At 36.7% G+C, this 22,862-nt stretch overlaps 1 protein-coding gene across 1 annotated transcript in view; it reads left to right on the top strand.

Moving 5' to 3' along the window:
* Nucleotides 1-22,862, top strand: part of Bbs9 (Bardet-Biedl syndrome 9) — a 487,047-nt gene that overhangs the window by 355,970 nt on the left and 108,215 nt on the right. Inside the window, exon 21 of the mRNA XM_048786306.1 lies at nt 19,297-19,479. Within this exon, the coding sequence (XP_048642263.1) occupies nt 19,297-19,479 (183 nt within the window). The remainder of the gene's footprint in view (nt 1-19,296; nt 19,480-22,862) is intronic.

The raw sequence follows: 22,862 nt of genomic DNA on the forward strand, positions 1-22,862 counted from the left end.
AGAGGGCACTACCTGGTCGTCACCAGTGAAGTGCGATCTGTGAGACCCAATGGGGTCGGAGCCACGGGCAACCTGACGTCAGGAAAGTTTTCGACCGCAGCGGAAGAAGTCAGTAATGAAAACAGAACTCCGGCTCCGGCAGAACGCAGTTCCAGGCTGGGAGTTCAGTTTTCCGCGAGCAGAAAGGCAGCTTCAGCCAGACACAGCAGCCCCGCAGGAAACAGCAACTCTAGCTGGCAGCGGCAGCAGCAGCGGAGGAGGAAAAACCACAGAGCCTCTCGTGTAAACTCAGAAGCCTCACGCCCCAAAGGGAAATGGATCACCAGAGGGTCCACTGCGACCAGTAAAGGTCTTAGTGGGAGGAATTCCACCCCCCTACCGGGCGTCTGGAGTGTGCCGGACGATCATGGTCACAAACCCAGCGGTAGCCCGAAGGGAGTTGGCGAGCCGGGGTCAGGGGAGGCTTACCTAGGTCTGATCAGTGGTGAGTGCAGGAAGCCAGCGTCTGAAAAGAGCGGACCAGGGCGGAGTGTCTCGGCGGAGCGGGGGACGGGGCTCTTGTTGGAAAGAGCTCACCCGTATCCTCACACGGGGCACCAGAATGAAAGAATTCCCCACGCAAAGACACTTCGCCGGGAGAATTCCAAGTTTATTGCAAAAAGCTGTGTGCTTATATAGAACTAAGGGGGAGATGGTAGGGCTTAGATAAATGGCAGGCAACCCATTTATTGGCAAGTTCTTTCAGATATCAGCTCCGGAGCCCAGGAATTAGTTCTCATTGGGGTTAAGGTTCCCCGCCAGCGAGATTTGAAATTGGCGCTGGTGGGAGAGTTCACACGGGCGGGAACTTTTCATGCCACTGCAGAAAAGAAGAAGGTAGGAAGAAGAGGTGCTTAGGCGCCATGTTGGGGTTTTTTCTCTGGGGTATGGCTGCCGTTTATACTTTTCCCAACAGATAACATTTCAACATGATATCTCAATATCACAGCCTAGTGATCATGGGAAAAATAATCGCGGTGTCAGAGATGATTTGAAACAATATATGAAATCAGTTTGGCAAATTATAAAACTGATAGTGAAGATAGTTAATTAATAAGTTTTGGAGAAAATGGAAAATCAAAGCCAGACCAGGATCCAATTTTGTGGAGACACCTGCCACTACCAGTTGCAAGTTCCTCTCCTGTCTCCAGACACCTACACTGTGCCACCTCATAGCAATCTCTTTTTAGGCCACATCTATGTTTCCCTTTTCTTCTGGGCCATCTGCTCTGCATACTTGGAGTGGGCTCACTTCTGCCTTCCTAGCTCATGCCTTGTGGTAATGCGTAGCATATTTTAAATTCTTTGTGCCACAAGAACAAAAGTTTAGGCCTGAAGTTTTCCCTTTTAACCTTCTCTTGGACCTTGGCATTTTGCATTCTTTCCTCAAAAATTGGGGGCTTTAGATTCTTTAGCTACATGATTCATAAAATTGTTGTAAATACGAAATAAGTCTGCATAGGTAAAATCCTTAGAGGAGGACATGGTTATGAGGGATTAGACATGGATTCAGCACTAAACTCCTGTGATCAAATCTTTCTGTATCTTAGAACTTTTTGTGTTTTACATTAAAAATGGGACTTGGATGAGGTGATTCTGAAGGTATTTTCAAATTTAGTCAGTTGAATTCAGATGAATGTATTGAATAGTGTTATTTGCTATAAATAAGGAACTGTCCTTATTTCGAAGAATGTATAATCCAGGGAATGGAGACAATGTGTGATGTAGATATCTTATGATCTAGCCCTAGAAGTTTGATTCTATGATTGCCAAACTCATTTCCCCTAGTCTCATTAATTTTAGAGTTTATTTTTCTCTAGAGTAGAAGAATTCAACAAATTGCTAGAAATAGTTTCTATTAAGGAATGGTTTGCTTGTATTTTAGTAGAACATTAGCAGTGATTGATAACAGGTATGTGTCTGAAACACCCAATAACATTCAGTATGAACTTCTTAAGATCAAAATTACCACTTGGAATTTCTATAATGACAGCTTTTGAGAAAACCTGGGCTAAAATTTTATGAAAAACTTTTTTGGTGAATATAAGTAAGAGTTTTCTTCTTGAAAGAAATTTAATTAGAGAAGGTTCAACCCATAGAAGACCAGTCTAGAATTTTGGCTTTTTAAACTTTTTAAGTGAATCTGATGCTAAGTTTTTTGTTGCTAAAATTGGCTAAGTTTTCTCCAGTAAGTAGAAGGGAACTTTGGATGTTTAATAACTTATCAAAGTAGTATTGATGACCAAGACCTTCCCATTCTCTGTTCTGACAGTAGCTGTTATAAAAGGGGAGAAATATCTAAATACCTTGTAAACTGGTAAACTGAGATGTGACTGTGTTCAGTTTATCATTCTCAAATTCCTTCACAATGGATTTCTGACATCTTGGATGTTTTGTGGTGAGCAGTCCCCAGTGACCTGCATAATCTTTCACAATATTGTCCTTACAGAGTTTGAAAGTATTAAGTAATTCTAAATGTGATGGATATAATAAAAGGAAACATACAAGGTGCTTTGAGAGAGTGAGGTGTGGAGATTATGCCATATTCTTTGGTAAGCAATGTATATACCTTTGTGAAAATCAGTCTCATGAAGAGATACTAAAATTATTGGAATTTGGTAAACTAGAGATGTAAAGGCAAAAGGGGATATTATCATCTTCAGGTGTATGCTATTTCTGCTTTGTTTTATTAAATAATGTGTTGGTTGGGTGTTTAGACAGGAAATAATTAATAACAATAATGCCAACTTTCATTGAAGCTTATTGTGTGCTAAGCACTGTGATAATCTTATTTTATGTTGTATCTCATTTAATCTTCATGTCAAACACCTCTTTTACAGAGGATAAAACTGATGCTGAAAGAAGTTAAGGGTCTCTCTGTTAGGGTCAATCCCACAGAGTCTATATTTGTTTTAATCACTGGTGATGAGGTAGATCTCTGCTTTTCCATACCTGTATAGTTTTTTATGTTTGAAATTTATGATTACTTCAGGGATTACAAGCTCAAATGACTACAGGACCTTGCAGATAATATAGATGTAGATGGAAAGCAAAGAGTAATGGTCAGAACTCATGCCTTTCTTAACCATAGTCATTAAAGCCTTCAAATATATGTTTATTTAAGATTGACAAACAGGGCTAGGATGTGGCTCAAGCGGTAGCGTGCTTGCCTGGCATGAATGCGGCCCGGGTTCGATCCTCAGCACCACATACAAAGATGTTGTGTCCACCGATAACTAAAAAATAAATATTAAAATTCTTTCTCTCTCTCTCTCTCCCTCTCTCACTCTCTCTTTAAAAAAATTATTAAAAAAAAAAAGATTGACAAACAAAGGAATCAGATCCCGTCATCCTCAAGAGGTCAGTTGGTGGGAAAAACATTTTAAGATTTTCTCATATCAACTCAATCTACCAGTCATTTGTATAGCATTTTTCATCCAGTTTATGTATATAAGTAGGTAGGTAGGGGTGTTTCTCTCTCTCTCTCTCTCTCTCTGTGTGTGTGTGTGTGTGTGTGTGTGTGTTTGTGTATGTGTCTAAGGATGCAGCATAGTATGGTGGGAAATGTTTCTGCTTTGTGGGTTTTAGATAGACCTGGTTTGAATCTTGATCCTGCTATATGATTTTGACCAAGTTGCTTAACTTCTCTGAATCTTGGTTTCTTCATCATTCAAAAATAATAATTACCTAGAGGGTTATTAAATTATTTAAGAATAATATACACAACACTCACAAGACTCCCTGGCACATAGCAGACATGCAGTAAGTAGCAGCTGTTTTTTTCTTTTTAATACATGTGTTTTTCTTGTTCAGGCTGTTGGTTCTTCACAGGCAGTTCCTAAATCACATGTCTCCCCATCACTTAGCACAGACCCGATGTTGTACACTACCTTTTCCAATTTGGTTATGCACAACTCTTAAATTCTTTTCTGTAAGTAAAGATAGCTATCCCAAAACTTGAGATGGATGAGAATAAGCTGTTTCTCCACTGCCTCTCTCCTTGGTTATAATGAAGGGAAGTTTCATGTCAAATTTTGTCATACATCAAGATTTTTACTAAATAAACTTTTATGAACACAGAATAATCTGTACAGCCTATATGAAAGACTGAGTGCTGTCTTTTGCATACTAGACTACCACCACCTTTCTGGAAAGGTTCACTTGAGGCAGATTGTATAGTAATCCAGGGCAAGATTCTTTTTCCTCATATTGGGCATCAAATACCTAGAAATCTGCTTCTCTAAAGGCAGGACACAGGCTAAAGCCTCGGACCTAGCTCATCAATGTCTTGCTGGATTCATATATCCTGTTCATGCAAAGGAGAGCAGGAGTATAAAAAGACTGAGTCTATCTACATGTCTTGAATAACACTGATTTTGATATTTAACTTGTTTCTAATATCTATAATGCCAGTCATCAAACTTCTGATTTCACCAATCAAAACTAATTTCTGACATTTATTATGGTAATTAAAATTCTCCAGTGTTGCTTGGGATACCCATAGCCTAAATGCAAGTGCTTGTGATAGCCCCTTCTGGTTTGTGGGCTTTGTTTGTGATGAGAAGGATAGCTGTTTTGAGCATGAATTCACTGACTTCAGACCAGTGGATCTCAACAGGGTGATTTTTTCCTCCAGGGGGATGTTTGACCATGTCTGGAAACATTTGTGGTCATGTGTTGGTTGGGTGTTTAGACAAAGAATAATTAACAACAATAATGCTAACTAATGGTGTGGGATGCATTAATATAGGAGTCTAGTATGCTGTTAAACTTTCTATAGTACCTGTCAGCCCCCACAACAAGGAATCATCTGGCCCTAAATGTCATTAATGAGCAAACCAAGAAACCCTGCCCTTAAATGTAGCTTAAACTGACTTACATGCTCATATCATGGGACTCTGTCTATGGTGATGAATTTTAAAGTTAAATTACAGACTTAACCGAATGAATTTAGGAATCTATTGTAATGCAATGTAAATGTCAAAGGTATGAATGTAGAGCCCGGTTATTTACAATCTATGGTAAGCCTAATAGAAAACATTGTCTATAAAAACTTCTCAAAGATAGTAGGTCCTGGTCCTGTTCATCTGGAATGTAGGGATGGACTTCCCTTTACCAAGCAGTATCCTGTAAATGACCATCTTAATGGATACTCTGGTGCTACTGAGTCATCAGAATTTTTAATTTAATTTTTAACAAATATGCATTGAATGCCTGCTGTGAAGCACAGGCTGTGGATGGGTTCAGCAAATAAAAGACCTGGAGGAGTTTAAAGTACTGTAGAAATCAGGCACCATGTATGTTCAGCAAAGCCTCTTCCCAATAGTCAGTGATCATAGAAGTACCACAGTTTGCCCTAGTTTCACTCCATGTGAAACCAGGCAGCTCCACTGGTTGCCTTTTATATTATTTCCATGTGTTCTAGCCATGTAGGCCTACTGTAGCATGTCTAGCCAAAGTACTAACAGGTAGTAGGGATACAGCTGTATCTTCTACCTAAAAAAAGCAGAAACATAAAACCACAAGTTTTCAAGAGAAATAGACCCTCCAGAAAAATGGATGTCTTAAAAGAAGATTCATAGAAAAAAAAAACAGCAGTTTCACTTTTTGAAAATGTCACTTTCACCTGTGAAACTGAAATTGAGGAAATAATGCATAATATCACCAATATTGTTGGGGTCTCTAGGCTCCCTTTTTTTGCCACTTTGGTGTATCATCATCAGTATGCCCTAATTGATCATGCCCTAATTGATCTGTGACCTTAGGTAAAAGAATACACTAAGGATACCCAGCCAACTGCCTATCATTTGCCTTCATTGGAGATGGCACTCAAGGCTGTGTGGGTGGCTACATAATTACCAACATGTCTGCATGTAAGAATGTGGCCTGAAACATTCTAAACTTAGAAACTATTCAGATCAGACCTGTGGATGTTGTTTTTGGAGAGTGATAACTGTGGCATTCTCCAGAGCTTGTAAAATGAGCTCTGACATTGCCAACCATGGATTCCAACTTTAATAGCAATCTGCTCAATGAGTAACCATGGTCCAGAGAACATTCATTCTTCTTTTTACAACTTGATTCCATTAATTATTATTTTTAAAATTTGGGTCTCACTTGGCTATAGGTAGATAATTTTATGGAAAGGGGTAAAAATTTGGTCAGCCAGAGGGGAAAAAAGGTAAAAATAGTAATCAGACTTGAGATCAGTTGTATTTTTAGCTTTATATTAGCCAAGCATTGGAGTTAGTTTCCTTTCAGCTGATTAAGTTACGTGTCTATTTGGTGAATAAGCTTTGCAGAAATAGCAAAATTTGTCTCTATGTCACTTGTAAATGATTTATTGTCTCTCTCATTTAACATTTTTATGTATCAATGGTATAAATTTTAAAAGCCTCAGCCAAAGTCTATATCCTAGCACTGCCTACCTTTTATACTCTTCTGGGCAGAATATTGAAAAAGAAAAAAGTGTTCTATAGTACACAGTATAAGGAAATTTCTCAGGAATAATTTGTTTTTCTAAGACCAGTTTTATGTGACTACTGAAGGCATTTGGCAAGTGTAGATTGATGTCAGGGAAAATTCTACTCCTGGATCAGGAAAACCATCATGACTTCTAAGAGTCACAGTGATCATACCTTGGTATTCTGAAGCATCAGGTGGTTTAACCAATGAGTATGTCTCTTTCTATGAAGACATAATTTGTGTGACTGAACTTTTTCCTGAATGTATACATTTTTCCTGTTATTTTATTAGATACTCAGACAAGTACCATGGTTAAAAATGTATTCTAATCTAAGTTTTCATTTAAAATTTTAAGCAAAACACATGGTAAAGGGGATTTTTAGGTTTTCTCTTCATTTTAGGTGCAGTAGAATATAATTCAGTCCTCAAATCCTGTTTTGATAAATTAACATAGTAGCAAAAATAGCTAAGAATTAGATTCTTGCTATGCCTTCAAAATAAAAACTCCATTGTTCTCTTTTATTTAGCTGAAAATTCACCTGCAGGTAATGAGTACACATGGTTAGTAAATTAGTTATACACTTGCTACCCAACACTTCCAATGTGCTAGTCTGGCATTTAAACCATCTCCATGCCTTTTCTCTTTTCCTTTTTAACTTGCATTTCATTTTTCTTTTGGAAAAGAACAATTCTTTTGTATACAAATTGGATCTTTTCAGCCAAAGTAAAAGTTTAGACCTGGTAAACTTTTTCTTGTTCCTTATTACAAGCTCTTTGGTTGGAGTCTGTAGCAAATGCCATTGCAAATAGCACTGTTGAGAGGGAAGTATGTCCTATTTTCTGCCAGCTTCCAAATTTCTCCTAGACTGAAAATGTATCTTGCTAACAAGAGAGCTGCCATCTGAAGAATAAATTCTTTTCAACAGTCATTAGAGCTGTCTGTACCTTGGTGTTAGGCAGCTATGGCTAAGGGTGAAATGGAGCAGTTTCTTTTTTTCTTTTCTTTTTTAAGTAGATGACAGCTGTATTGAGGTAGGTCCATTGTTTCTAGGTGACATTACTTGAGTTCCATTCAAACTGGTAGCCTGACAGGGAGTATAGGATTTAAGAGGCATTTTGGTATTATGGTTTCTAATTGTGCTGGATTTTTTTTTTTTGGTGGGGGGTGTCATTGAAGTTTATCAGTTCATCCAGCACTTATGGGACACCCACTGTATTCCTGATACTGGAAAATTGTGAGCATGTTAGGAGCTTATCAGTTGTTCTTTTTACACTGGAATTTTCTGAGATTTTTGAATGTGAGTTTTATTTTCCCTTTAGTTTTCATGGTGTGCCAATTTTTTAAGCATTTTCAATAAGATATAAAAGAAAATCAAACAATGCATACCTCCCTGAATAACAAGCATCAGAGGACTTTTAGAGAACAAGTCATACCAGGCAAAGTTGTGTGTCTGTGTGTGCATGTTTGAAAAGAAATGCTAAAGGAGGACAATAAGGGAATTCAAATGTGTAACTCACAGGGCTTTCAGTAATATATTTGATATGGAGTCTCATGATTTTTTGCTTTGAATTATCTACAAAATGAGCAGTATCCCGTTGAGCCATCATAGAGGGAGGGTAATGAAACAAGGGGGTGATTGCTGTTCTGCCTCACTTTGAGAGAGTACTTGGCAGTGTGCCTCAAGTACCAATAAAAGGTCCTCCTTTTTGGATGCCATTATTAATTTAATAAACAGCAGTATTTATCTGGTATAACTAATTTGAAATGAGTTGTAAACTATTAGGGGGAGTACTAAGAAATAATCAGGAGCCAAACAAGTTATAAATGAATAAAAGGGATGTTAACAATCTTTTATTAATTATTATTTTATAGGTGAGAAAACTAGATCTGAGGGAGGTAAACTAACTAGCCAAAGGTCCAATAGCTAGTAAGTAGCATTGCCAGTATTCAGACTTAAACCTGATTGATTCCAAAGTCATATGATTATTCAGTCATCCAGAATGCCATTAAGCTCTAGATGCAGTATGGTAAAGCTGTTAACACATCAAAATTGTTGCATAAGTAAAGGTGCCTTATTTGTATTAATTTATCTGTCTTATGTCAATAGTGCTTTCAAAGTACTTTTTCCTTTTTCCTTTTTTTTTTTTTTTTTTTTTAGATTCTCAAACCTGGTGATCAAATGTGGTACCTCATGCATGCTAGGCAGGCTGTCTACCACTGAGCTAAACACCAGCCCTTAAAATTATTTTTTATTTCTCTCATTTTAATAGCTTTATTAAGATACAATTTATATTGGGTGCAATCCATCCGTTTAAAGTGTATAATTCTTCATATGTAATGATGCATGTCTCTAATTTCAGCTACTCAGGAGACTGAGGTAGAAGGATAACAAGTTTGAGGCCAGTCATAGCAACTTAGTGAGACCTGGTCTCAAAACAAAACAAAACAAACAAACAAAAGAGTTGGGAATATAGGTGAACAGTAGAGCACTTTCCTAGATGGTGCTTTCAATCACCAGTGCCACACACATAAAGTATATTCAAGAATTTTTGTTGTAGCCAGAGAGTCATGCCATCATTACCACAGTTTAATTTTGGAGCACCTCATACTCCCTAAAAAAGACCCCATGCCCATTAGCTGTTCCTACCTGCTCCCTTCTATCCATCCCTACCTCAACCCTAAGCAGCTACTAATCTATTTTCTGTGTTTACAGCATTTTGTAAAAATGGAATTTTTTATAAATTTATATTTTATTTGTTCTTTTTAGTTACACATGACAGTAGAATGTATTTTAACATATCATACATACATGGAGTATAACTTCCCATTCTTGTGGTTGTGCATGACGTGGAGTTAGACTGGTTATGTATTCATATATAAACATAGGGAAGTTATGTCTGATTCATTCTACTGTCTTTCCCATTTCCAACCCCCCTTCCCCCCATTCCTCCCTGTTCAATCCAGTGAATCTGCCCCTCCACCCCACCTATTATGAGCCAACATCTTCATGTTAGAGAGAACATTTGACCTTTGGTTTTTTTGGAATTGTCTTATTTCACTAATCATGATAGTCTCTAGTTCCATCCATTTACTGGCAAATGGCATAATTTCATTCTTCTTTATGGCTGAGTAACATTCCATTGTGTATATGTACCACATTTTCTTCATTCATTCATCTATTGAAGGGCACCTAGGTTGGATACATAATTTAGCTACTGTGAATTGAGCTACTGTGAACATTGATGTGGCTGTGTAACTATGGTATGCTGATTTTTTTAAATTTATTTTTTAGTTTTAGGTAGACACAATATCTTTATTTTTTAATGTGGTGCTGAGAATAGAACCCAGTGCCTCACGCATGCTAGGTGAGCACAGTATGCTGATTTTAAGTCCTTTGGGTATAAACTGAGGAGTGGGATAACTGGGTCAAATGATGGTTCCATTCCAAGTTTTCTGAGGAATCTCCTTCCTGTTTTCCAGAGGGGTTTCACCAATTTGCAGTCTTACTAGCAATACATGAGTGTACTTTTCCCCCACATCCTTCCCAACATTTATTGTTACTTGTATTCTTTGATAATTGCCATTCTGACTGGAGTGAGATGAAATCTCAGTGTAGTTTTAATTTGCATTTCTCTAATTGCTAGTGTTGTTGAACGTTTTTTCATATACTTGTTGACCATTCGTATTTATTCTTCTGTGAAGTATCTGTTGAGTTCCTTTGCCCATTTATTGTTTGGATTATTTTGTTTTTGTTGTTTGAGTTTTTAACATATACTGGAGATTAATGCTCTAGCTGAGGTGTAGGTGGCAAAGATTTTCTCCCATTCTGTAGGTTTTCTCTTCATGTTCTTCATTGTTTGCTGTGAAGAAGCTTTTTAGCTTGATACCATCCCATTTCTTGATTCTTGATTTTACTTCTTGTGCTTTAGGAGTCTGAGGAATTCAGTTCCTAAGCCAACATGATGGACATTTGGGTCTACTTTTTCTTCTAGTAGTGCAGGGCCTCTGGTCAAATGCCCAGGTCCTTGATCCACTTTGAGTTGAGTTTTGTGCACAGTGAGAGATAGGGGTCTAATTTCACTTTATTATATATGGATTTCCACTTGTCCCAGAACCATTTGTTGAAGAGGTTATCTTTTCTCCAATGTATGTTTATGGTGTCTTTGTGTAATATGAGATAACTGTATTTATGTGGGTTTGTGTCTGTGTCTTCTATTCTGGACAGTTAGTCTATTTATCTGTTTTGGTGCCAATACCATGTTGTTTTTGTTAGAATGTCTCTGTAGTATGATTTAAGGTCTGGTATTGTTGCCTTTGCTTCACCTTTCTTGCTGAGGATTGCTTTGGCTATTCTGGGCTTCTTATTATTCCAAATGAATTTCATGAATGTTTTTTTTAATTTTTATGAAGAACATAATTGGAACATTAATAGGAATTGTGTTAAATCTGTATAGCACTTTTGGTAATATGGCCATTTTGACAATATTAATTTTGCCTATCAAGAACATTGGAGATCTTTTCATCTTCTAAGGTCTTCTTCAATTTCTTTCTTTAGTGTTCTGTAGTTTTCACTGTAGAGGTCTTTTACCTCTTTTTTTAGATTGATTCCCAAATATTTTATTTTTTTGAGGCTATTGTGAATGGGATAGTTTTCCTAATTTCTCTTTCAGTTGATTCATCACTGATGTATAGGAATGCATTTGATTTATGGGTGTTAATTTTATATCCTGCTACTTTGCTGAATTCTTTATGAGTTCTGGTGGAGTTTTTTGGGTCTTCTAAACATAGAATCATGTCATCAGCAAATAGGGATAATTTGAGTTCTTCTTTTCCTATTTATATCCCTTTAATTTCTTTCTCCTGTCTAATTGATCTGGCTAGAGTTTCAAGGACTGTGTTAAATAGAAATGATAAAAGAGGGCACCCCTGTCTTATTCTAGTTTTTAGAGGGAATGCTTTCAATTTTTCTGTTTAGAATGATGTTGGCCTTGGGTTTAACATATATAGCTTTTATAATGTTGAGATATGTTCCTACTATCCCTGGTTTTTCTAGTGTTTTGAACATGAATGGATGCTGTATTTTGTCAAATACTTTTTCTGCATCTATTGAGATAATCCTGTGTTTCTTTAAGTCTGTTGATGTGATGAATTATGTTTATTGATTTGTAAACCAGCCTTGCATCCTGGGATGAACTCTACTTCATGTGCATAGTGCATCATTGTGCACTATCTTTTAAATATGTTTTTGTATGCAATTTCCAGTATTTTATTAAGAATTTTTACATCTATGTTCATCGGGGATATTGGTCTGAAGTTTTCTTTCCTTGATGTGTCTTTGTCTGGTTTTGACTAGCTTCATAGAATGAGTTTGGAAAGGTTCTCTCCTTTTCTATTTCATGGAACAATTTGAGGATGTTTGGTGTTACTTCTTCTTTGAAGGTTTGGTAAAACTTAGCTGAGAATCCATCTGGTCCTGGGCTTTTCTTTGTTGGTAGGATTCTGATGGCATCTTCAACTTCATAGCTTGAAGTTGATCTGTTGCAATTGTGTATGTCCTCCTGATTTAGTTTGGATAAGTCATATATTTCTAGAAATTTGTCAATGTCTTCAAGATTTTCTATTTTATTAGAGATTTTCAAAATACATTCTGATTATCATCTGTATTTCAGTAGTGTCAATTGTGATATTTCCTTTTTTCATCATGAATTTTAGTAATTTGAGTTTTCTCTCTTTCTCTTTGTTAGCTAAGGGTTTATCAATTTTATTGATTTTTTTCAAAGAACCAACTTTTGTTAATTTTTTTGGATTGTTTCTTTTGTTTCAATTTCATTGATTTCAGCTCTGATTTTAATTATTTCATATCTTCTACTGCTTTTGGTGTTGATTTGTTCTTCTTTTTCTAGGTCTTTGAGATGTAATGTTAGCTTATTTATTTGTTGACTTTCTATTCTTTTAATGAATAAGCTCAATGCAATGAACTTTCTTCTTAGCAGTGCCTTCAGAGTGTCCCAGAGATTTTGATGTTTTATCACTATTCTCAATTTTTTGGGGTGGGATTTTTTTAATATTTTTTGGAACTGGGGGAGGGGGGTTGAACCCAGGGCTTTGCAAATACAAGGCAGACATTTTGCCATTGAGCTACATCCCAGCCCTCTAAGTATTTTTTTTTTTTTTTGTATATAATTCCTGATTTCTTCTGCTATCCATTTGCCATTCAGTTGCATATTATTTAGCCTCCAGGTGTTAAGGAGTTCTTTCTGGTTTTTATTTTATCATTGATTTCTAGTTTCATTCCATTATGACCTGATAGGATGCAAGATATTATCTCTATTTTTTGGTAACAAATGGAATTATATAGTGTCTGGTACTTTGTGATAAGTTTCTCTTACTTAGTACAGTGTTTTCAAGATTCATCCATATAAGAGAATGTGTAAATAATTCATTTCTTTCTATGACTGAATAATATTCCATTATGTCATGTGGACATGCCACATTCTGTTTATCCATTCATCAGTTGGTGGACATTTGTTTCTACCTTTTGGCATTATAAATAATGTTGCTCTTAACCTTTATTCATGTTANCATTAGATATTTATATCATGTTGAATATTAGAGATAAATTTCCCACATTTTCAAGATGATGAAACTAAAGCCCAAGAAAGGGAAGTAAACTGAAAACTGATGTAGAGCTGCTTAGTAGCAAAGTCCCATCTTCTTGGCTCCCAGACCATTGTCTGTTCCAGCACAGTCTATTGCATTCTTCCCTAGGGGTTGTATAAACTCATCCATTTTCTTAACTTATTTATCCAAGCTGGCCTTTTATTATAATAAATCTATATTAATTCATCTGGGGTATTGGAAGGTCAGCAAAACTGAAACCTCCCATTGGGAAGCTCCTGATAGAATTTGTTCCACATATTGCCTAGGGTGAGCCCAATGTGTGGGCAGATAATTAATGTAGGCAGTGTTATATGGTGACATTTCTTGGGTCAGATTGCTTGACTATGAGTTCTGGCCCTGCCACTTAACATTTTACCCTTTCAGTAATTCTCTTATTTTTAAAATGGGAGCAATAATAGTATTTACCTCATTAGATTTTAAAATTTTTATTTTTTTAGTTTTTGCAGTACTAGGGATTGAGCCCAGGGACATTTTATCACTGAACTACATCTCCAGGCTTTTTAAAATTTGTTGTTTTGGTACAGTGTCTCCCTGAGTTGCCCAGGCTGGCTTGCCATCTGCCTGCCTCAGCCACCTCAATAGCTGGGATTATAGGTGTGCATTACAGTACTCAGCCTTTTTTGAGATTTAAATGGGATAATCTTGGTAAAAAAGTTTTTGCACAGTGACTGGTCCTTTGAGATCCTCAAATGATGTTGACAATTATAGAATGTCAATTTTCTCAGACCATTTGAAACATTATAATGTGAAATTTAGAAAAAAAAAACAAATGAACCATCCATTTAAAAAGTGGCTTCATTAAATAAGCAGATCTAGAAAATAAATGCTTTGTCTGAAATCTTCATATTTTTGAGTTATATATATATATTTATTTTTTAATATTTATTTTTTACTTTTAGGTGGACACAATATCTTTATTTTTTATTTTTATGTGATGCTGAGTATTGAACCCAGTGCCTCATGCATGCTAGGTATGCATTCTACCACTGAGCCCAGCCCCTTTTTTGAGCTATATTGAACATAATAATATTTCTCTTGTTAAGAGGAGAAAACTTACTATGTTAACTTTCCTCCTTACAAATTATGAATTCATTTCCTTTATAGTGACTTTGCAACTTTGGGCAGAAACCAACCAGCTCAAATTGACCCCATGTTAAAAGCCCTATGGTAGAAAAATTATGTCTGTGATGAATGTAATATGAGTAGTGTTTTTCCTTAGTGTTTTTGTTTGATTATCAATATAAAAATCCATAACATTATTTTGTGGGGCCACCTGTATACATTTGTGTATCTGTATAGAAGGGGCAGGACCACTCAATTGGAAATCAGAAGACAAGATTGGAATCCTGACACTTTTCTGCCCCTGTTCATCACCATGACCAATGTGCTCAGATGTCTCTAAGCTCCTTTTCTTCATCTGGAAGTGAGGACAGAGGGGATCAACAATTGCTATCTGACCTAATGATGATCTCACGGAGTGCATTGCCTGGCTCACAGTCAGCCTTCATTAAATGATACCTACACAGCAAGTAGTGGGATTCTGCATGCCACACACATGAGATTTGGAGGCAGATTGGACAATAAGTTTAGGTGAAGAAATTGGACTTGTCGTGTTCACATAGTATGATTCATGTCTACTCCACTGTTGCTGCTGCTGCTGCTGCTGCTTTCCTGTAACCAATTTTAGAGCCTATCTTGGCAGCTGGAAGTATTTGGGATTAATTTCACACTTACTTTATGAGTTGAGCGTTTTCCTGCAAGCAGCTCCCTGGGCCTCTGCCTCATTACTTTGGCATCAACTGATATGGCAGTTGGACAGAGATGTCCTTTGGGGTCTCCATTTTATTTGGAAACTTTCAATTTGAAAAAGCAAAACAAAGGCCATCAACACATTGTGCTTGAAATTGTTAGCATTTATTGTTTCCTACAGCCTTTTCTTTCTGTAGTTCTGTTGAACACCAGGGAACACACAGCTTGCTTAGCCAGCGATGAGCCTTGAAAAATCACTCTTCCCCAAATTTAAGTCCTAGCAGCTGGTTGGCCTCATTTCTCAGTTCCAGGTGAGCTGGAGATCTTCTAGGCCTTGGTCACCCAGATCTGAATCTTGATGGTTCTAGTTTTTCCAGCTCTTTTTACTATGTTAATTCTGCTAAATTCATTTGGCTTTCAAGAAGAACAAAGTAAACTTGGCTGTTACGTGTAAAACTAAATTGAGAACATGGAGATCTGTTTAGTATTTCATGCTGGCCAGTAGGTCAGGAAGATTTTCCTTGGGGGTAATTTACATAAGGAATTGTTTATCCCATTTCTTTCCAATTTCTGTGACCATTTGGGGATAGTGGACTGTTTCCACAACGGCACAGAAATATATCCAATGAGACGGAAACTTAGAGAGAGACGATGCTTCTCCCGGATTGATGTATTTTGGGTCTTGCTCAGGAAAGATCCTGTGGCCTGGGCTGCTGTCTCACTGAGAAGTCATTCTTCCACCGCAGCTGTGTTTAGTAAGTTGGGTGGGTCCATGATCTGACATGCAGTTATACTTAGTGAGAATTTCCTCTCGATAGCCAGGAACGTGCATGAAAGCTTCACCTAAGTCCCCAAAATGCCCCAAATATTTCTTATGATTTGATAGCTACTCCATCAGGCAGCACCCACACTCAAAGTACTCAGTGGCCGCCCCAGTGCCTGCTCTTTTCTCTGACATTCTGGTTCCTCTGCGGTACTTACCCAGCTTACATTTTTAGTTTTGTGAAATATCCTTCCCAGCATAAAAGATTACTCTTCCCCAAGCAACCAGCCTCCACTTTTCTGCTTTGTTCAAGTTGTTTCCTTCTTTTTTAAAGCTCTTTTACCTAATGTGTGTGCTTTAGGATGCATTTCAGGTAACTCTTTTCAGTGGTGTGCTGGTAAATATTTAACAACAGGCTCTGTGGCAAGGAGAGGGAGTATAAGAAGCCTGACTCCTTAACATTTGTTGGTTTCCATGTTGTAAATACCTACAGGGTGGCTGATTTCAGCTGCCAATGTAAGGTCTCTGAATGCAGAGTTGGAAAGAAATGGGCAGTAGCCCACCATTGCAAAGTGTTTCCAATGTACAGATATAATAGGCAGAAATAACCTTGGAGCCTACATCAAGTAGTAAGAAATGAGTTTTGATTATTTATTACCTTAGTTTTTAATGTAATTTATTTAGTTTTAAGTTTATGTAATCTAATTTTTAGCAATGGCTATGTTAAACAACTGGTTTGCAAAATCCCTGCCAATTAAACAATTGATTTTTTCTCAGGACCTGGGAAGGGCTGATTGAGCCAGCTTCAGCATGCCACTGGTTCCCCCTTCACCTTCTCCTTCCTAAATCTTCAATACTCAGCTAGCAGTAATCTCAAGCAGGCTGTGGAGCGAGACAACTGTGAAGTTTGAATTCTGTTCTTTCATCTACTAGGTGTACTATCAGACTGACTACTTAATTTGCAGATCCCAATGCAAAATGAAAATGAGGGTTCTTGTTAAAAAGGCAGATATTAAAACAGCTATTAAAATAAGAAGACTTTTTTTTCTTTAGTGGTCTTGCTTTCACAGCTTCCAGTGGTGTTTTGTTTTGTTTTAATTTTATATTTAACATATTTCCATGTAAGGAAAAATGTAAAAATTTAAACTATAAGCATGGCCTTTACCATTAATCTTTATATGTTAATGCCAGTTTTAAAGGCAAATGTAAAAGCATTTTACTCCCGTGGGAATGCACTTATCTTCTGCTCATGTGCGGGCTTCATTGTTCCATTGACTTCAATTATAAAACACAGGTTCAAAAGTAAAATTCTTAAGAATCTCAGGACAGACACACAGTAGAGCCTTAAACTAAGTGTGGGCCTCTTCTGAGTATGCACACAGATTGCATACCCTGTGTACAGTACCAGGCAAATGCCAGACATTAGTTGAATCTCAAAGTTCTCATTTGTGAAAGAGACATGGTATCAACTAAGTTGCATTGACAGCATGAGGATTGAAGCCACTGATACCTGGATAGCACAGAGCAAAATTTGAGGCACCAGTCTATGCTCAGTTAATTAGAGGGATTATCATTAAAATAATAATCATAACATTAATGGAACCCTCCTTTAGAGTCTATCGTGTCTTCCTTATATGGTCAATTTTTGCTTCCTTGACCTCTTTTCCTTTCTTTACTATGGACTCTCTGAAGGTACAGATTAGGTCTGTCACCATTGAATTCCCTACAGGGCTTCCCTCAAATTCTTGCATATACCTGATAGTCAGTAGGTGTTTATGACCTTGATCTTTGAGTGATTTGGATGTTCTGACAATCAGCATCTATGGCTCCACAATGAGGCTTAATTGTTAACATTCACAGGGAGAAAAAGGTATAAACTTAGATTTTTAACAGGAGTCAGTTGTAATCATGGTGAGGGTGGGGAAGTATATAAATCCAGGTGTTTTGGTTTAAGGAAAGTGGCTTCTCTCCGTCTCTTCAAGGGGACTTCTTGAAGTAATAGGAAGGGATGAGTTCCAAGGCCCATTTGAGTAAAAGAGGCCCCAGGGATATTAACTCTGGCCCACAGTAATCCATCCCTTTGCTAACTTCTTTCACACTTACTTTCTGTTCTGCACAATTAGGACATTATTATAGTAATGTTTCTTCCCACTAATTGGTTGTATATGTATGTTTTCTTTCTAAAAAATTAAAAATCCTTGTGGGCTTTGAGATATCATGTACTTCTTTTGAATGCCAATGGCAAGCACAATACTAGGCACATAATAAGAAATTCACTTTCTGTAGCATTGGTCTTGGTTCAAACTTCCATAGCTCCTTGGAGAGCTGAATGTGAACTGTGATTACCTTTTATAACTCCTGTAAGCCCTCCGCTAAGTGGCAAAGAATCCTGGTCTGTCCAGCATTTTCAGGCAAGGGCCTACAGTTGCACCCTCTCTCCCTATCTTGTATCTCTTTTCCAGGGTCTCCTAGACACTCTGAGGACTTTCCCTTTATAGCCCCTCTCCCCACAGTGAATTGAGAGACCACACAGCTGTAGACTCTGCTTGTTTGAATGATGACTTTTTAACAAGCCCTTTGGGCCAGAGTCAGTAAGCCATGAAATATCACCAAATGGCTCATCTGCACCAGACTTCTGAATCTCATCAGAACTCTAGTCCCTCAAGCTGACAGGGACTTATAGAAGGTACTCATTGCACTGGCCTTTGCTATTTGTGTTCTGGGGACTGTCAGCCTCTGGGGCAGTCAGTTCATTACTTTTAATGAGCACAGAATTCACCACGATATTAAAATAAAATAAAACACCATTGGGCAGCCTTGGATGTTCCATCCAATTGTTGCTTTAGTTCTTTTTTCCACAGAATTATTCAAAAGGATTTTTTAAAAAAAGCAAATTCTAGTCACTCTTGCCAATTTTTATCCTAAGTAGATTTGGCATTGTAAAGCTAACACACCCTAAACTTTTTTTTTCTTTCATGTCCCTGTGGGCTGTTCCTGACATTTGGGTTAAAAACTACATTATTCAACCGGCCTAATGTTTGAAATTATCTGCCTTTTAGATATAGTCAATAAATATTTGCTATTCTTTTTTTTTTTTTATTGTGGGAAATATTTGCTATTCTAACACTATGTAACATATAAAGACGATCAGGGAAGATCGTTACTTTCTGAAGAAAGGTATAATGAAATTATTTTGAACTTTAAGGAAAATACAATTATTTTGAAAGAATATTTTAATTGATTGGTATCCATGGCTGGTAATAAAGGCTATAATAAACCTTCTTAGAGGTTGCTTGTATTACCAAATATTGAAGGTCAATCAATGGTGAAGCAGACACTGAACAATGTCTGCATTAAGCTGATGTTGTGGATATTTTCATCTTCTGGCCATATGGATTTGGAATTACTTTGGACATTTTTTTAAAGAAGGAAATGAGTAGATGAATGATAACTCTTTTATTACTCAACATAGCTTATGCTTGTGAAAGACAAAGTTCATCAAGTTGTTTTAAAGAAAAACAAAACTGTGCCAAATGTAATTTGTTGAGGGCTCAAGAATTGTGAAATTATCCCTAACCAAAGTTTGTAATTTCTACAGGTAATAGCTCTAGCAGATGCTGTTGAGGAAAACCAAGGCAATCTGTTCCAGGCATTCACCAAGCTGAAAAGTGCTACCCATTTGATGATTCTGCTGATCGGGCTGTGGCAGAAGCTTAGTGCTGACCAGATTGCTATTCTGGAAGCAGCATTTCTGCCACTACAGGAAGACATGCAAGAATTGGTAAGGAACCACATGCCTGCAGTGGGAACAGCCAGTGTTGTTGAAAAGATTTTGGTTTTGGAAAGATGTCACATGGCTATCCATGTTTTCTAAGTTATCAAATAGAGCCTTGAGATTTTTTTTTTTTTTTTTTTTTTACAAAATTCTTCTTTTTTTTCTTTAAGCCATAATAAAGTGTCAAAAGGACCTTTATTTTTTTCTAGAGCTATTTTAAAAATAGGTATATAGTCCATTTTTATGTGATATTCAGTCTATTTTTTATGTGCTCTTCAATCACTTAGAAGCCAGGGAAACAGTCATTTGACAGCCTAAATGATGGCAGTAAACCTTCAGTTTAGCTAATCCTTTCCTTTTCCTCCAGAGAAAACAGTACAGCCATTTTAACCTGTTCAGTGTTCTTAAATTTAAGTGTCACTTCAAAGGTTAGAGAGAGCTGAGATGGCCTTGCTATGACAGGAGTAGTTCTTTTCATTTATAGAGTTCTTTATAATAGTTTATAAACTTTTTTGCCCTCACCCTAGAATGGGCAGTTTAGAATTAAAAGGGGGAAAAATGAAGGTGATAATTGAATTTTTCAGTGAAGGATTATTTAAATAAAAACATCTTAAATCCTTTGAAACATAGAGATATATATAACCACCAGATGCCATTCTGGGTGACTTTTTCTTAACATCCTTTATTTTTACTGACATAATTGTACATAAAGGTGGACTTTGTTGTCACAGAGTCATACACGTACATAGCAGAATTTGATCAATTTCTCTAAGTGACTTCTTCTATGCTTTGATTTATAAAAAATAATATATATTTTAGAAATTAGGGACCCTTGAACTTAGTGTTTTGTACTAGAGTAAACGCTTTCAAAGGAAAACTTGTTTAAAATTCACTTTTTTATACCTTTATTTTATTTATTTATGTGGTGCTGAGGATTGAAGTGTCCCACGTGTGTGAGACAAGCACTGTACTACTGAGCCACAACCCAGCCCTCAAATTCATTTTAAACCTAAATGTGAGGACATGGTACTAAAAATAATAGTTCTGAAAATATATTTTTAAGTGCTTGTCAGGTGCTATTTTAATTATGTCACAGAGATAGTTAAGGTACTGTCTTCATCCCCATTTCATATATGGGAAAATTATGGTGTGACAGTGAAGTTCCTTTCTGAAACTAGAGGGCAACAGAACCAGTATGGATCCAGGTCTGCTTGCTTCCAAAGCACATATTTTAAAAGGGTACACTTGTACATTGCTGGTGGGACTGCAAATTGGTGCAGCCAATTTGGAAAGCAGTATGGACATTTCTTGGAAAGCNTGCTATGAAATTCCATATTCAATTTTTTTGTGCATATATGTTTTTTCTTGGAAAAAGAATTCCCTAGAGTGATATTGCTGGGTCATATGTTAATGTATGTTTAACTTTACTTTTTTTTTTAATCTGTTAGTTTTCCAAAGTGGCTATACTATTTACACTAATTTGCATTTCCATCTGCAAGATATGAGAATTCTAGTGTTCATTGTTGCCAACATTTGATATTGTCAATTTTAAAACAAAAACTTTAGACTTTTGAGTGTGCAGTAGTACCTCATGGGAGTTTCATTGGCATTTGACTTATTCTATTGAGCATCCTTTCATGTGCTTATTCTCAATTTATGTCTCCTTTTTTGTCCATTTATTCTTTTTTTTCCCCCCCAGTACTGGAGATTGAACCCAGGGCCTCACACATGCAATGCAAGTGTTCTACCACTGAGATATATCCCAGCCTTTTTTATTTTTTATTTTGAGAAAGGGTTCACTGAGTTGCTGAGACTGGCCTTTAACCTGGGCTCCTCCTGCCTCAGCCTCCTAAAAAACTTTAATTTTAGACATGTACCATGCCTGGCTTTTCTGTCTATTTTTAAAAAATGGATTTTTTTTGTCTTATTACGGAGTTGTAAGAACAATTTATATATCCTGGATGCAAGTTCTGTACCTGACAGGTATTTTGTTAATATTTTTTCATTGTCTTTGGTTAGCCTTTTTGGTTCCTTGAGTGTCTTTGAAGAGAAAAAGGTTTTAATTTAAACCATGTTCAATCTACCATTTTTTTTTCTGTTATGATTTGTGTTTTCTGTCCTAGCTAAGAAATCTTGCCTGATGCAATGTCATTATGATTGCCTCTAAAAGTGTTATGGATTTAGATCTCATGTTTACATCAATGAGTCATTACAAGTTGATTTTATATATGATGAGTTGGCGACAGAAGCTCCTATTTCCCATATGGAGACGCAATCATTTCACTGCCATTCTTGAAAAGATGGTCCTTTCACCACTTAATTACCTTGTTGAAAAATCAATTTGTAAAAAAATAAAAAAATAAAAATAAAAATCAATTTTTGTTAAAAAAAAAAACAAAAAACAAAGCACATATTTTTAACTAGCACACCATATTTTAATGAAAAGAGTCCTAAATATAATTTTGAAAATCACAATTTTTGTCAGTTGAATCAGATTTTTCACCAATTGGGTCAAAAAAATTGTCAGATGACAATTTTTATTAGCAATTGTTGTTGAAACTGGTTTATACATTTTATGTGTATTATTTATAGTCCTCACTAAATTCATGCAAGGTGAATATTTCTACCTTTCCATGGTTATTTGTTCCTGTCCCCATATACTTCAGAGCAAGAGTACCCTATTGCTTTTTATATCTGTAGTACCTGGCACAAGGCCTGAGCATAGCGCAGTCAGTATTTGTTGGGTGGGTGAACGGAGAAAATGGTGACAGTTACCAAGGTGGCCTTGCGGAACAGATACAGAGGATGCAGTCTACCACTGGAGGAAGCAGGGCAGAACCAGCTACAGAACTTGTAGAGCTCAGTGCAAAGGATATTGCAGTCCCCTTGTTCATGAAGTATGGAAAAGTGCTGAAGTGTTGTTAAAACAGATGTGGTAGTCTCCCTTATCCTTGGTTTTCACTTTTTGTGTTTTTTTTTAACCTGTGGTCAACCATGGTCCAAAAATATTAATATTTGTCTTGATTCTTGAGAGAGAAAGAGAGAACATGTGTATTCACATAACTTTTATTACAGCATATGGTTATAAATGTTCTATTTTATTATTGGTTTTTATTGTCAATCTCTTACTATGCCTAATTTATAAATTAAACTTTTTCATAGGTATGTGCATAGGAAAAAACAATATACCTAGGGCTTATCCTGTGCAAGGTTTTAGGCACTCACTGGGTTTTTGGAATCCCTCTCTTACCTACTTACCCTGTAGGTAAGAGAGGGATCATTGTACTAAAAACAAAGCAAGGTAGGTTGCTTGCTTCCTTCCTTCCTTCCCCCCTCCCTCTCTCTCTGCCTCCCTCCCTCCCTCCATCCCTCCCTCCCTCCCTCCTTCC

The sequence above is a fragment of the Marmota marmota genome, unplaced genomic scaffold (genome assembly GCF_001458135.2).
Source record: "Marmota marmota marmota unplaced genomic scaffold, marMar, whole genome shotgun sequence".
In the NCBI taxonomy this organism is placed as follows: Eukaryota; Metazoa; Chordata; class Mammalia; order Rodentia; family Sciuridae; genus Marmota; species Marmota marmota.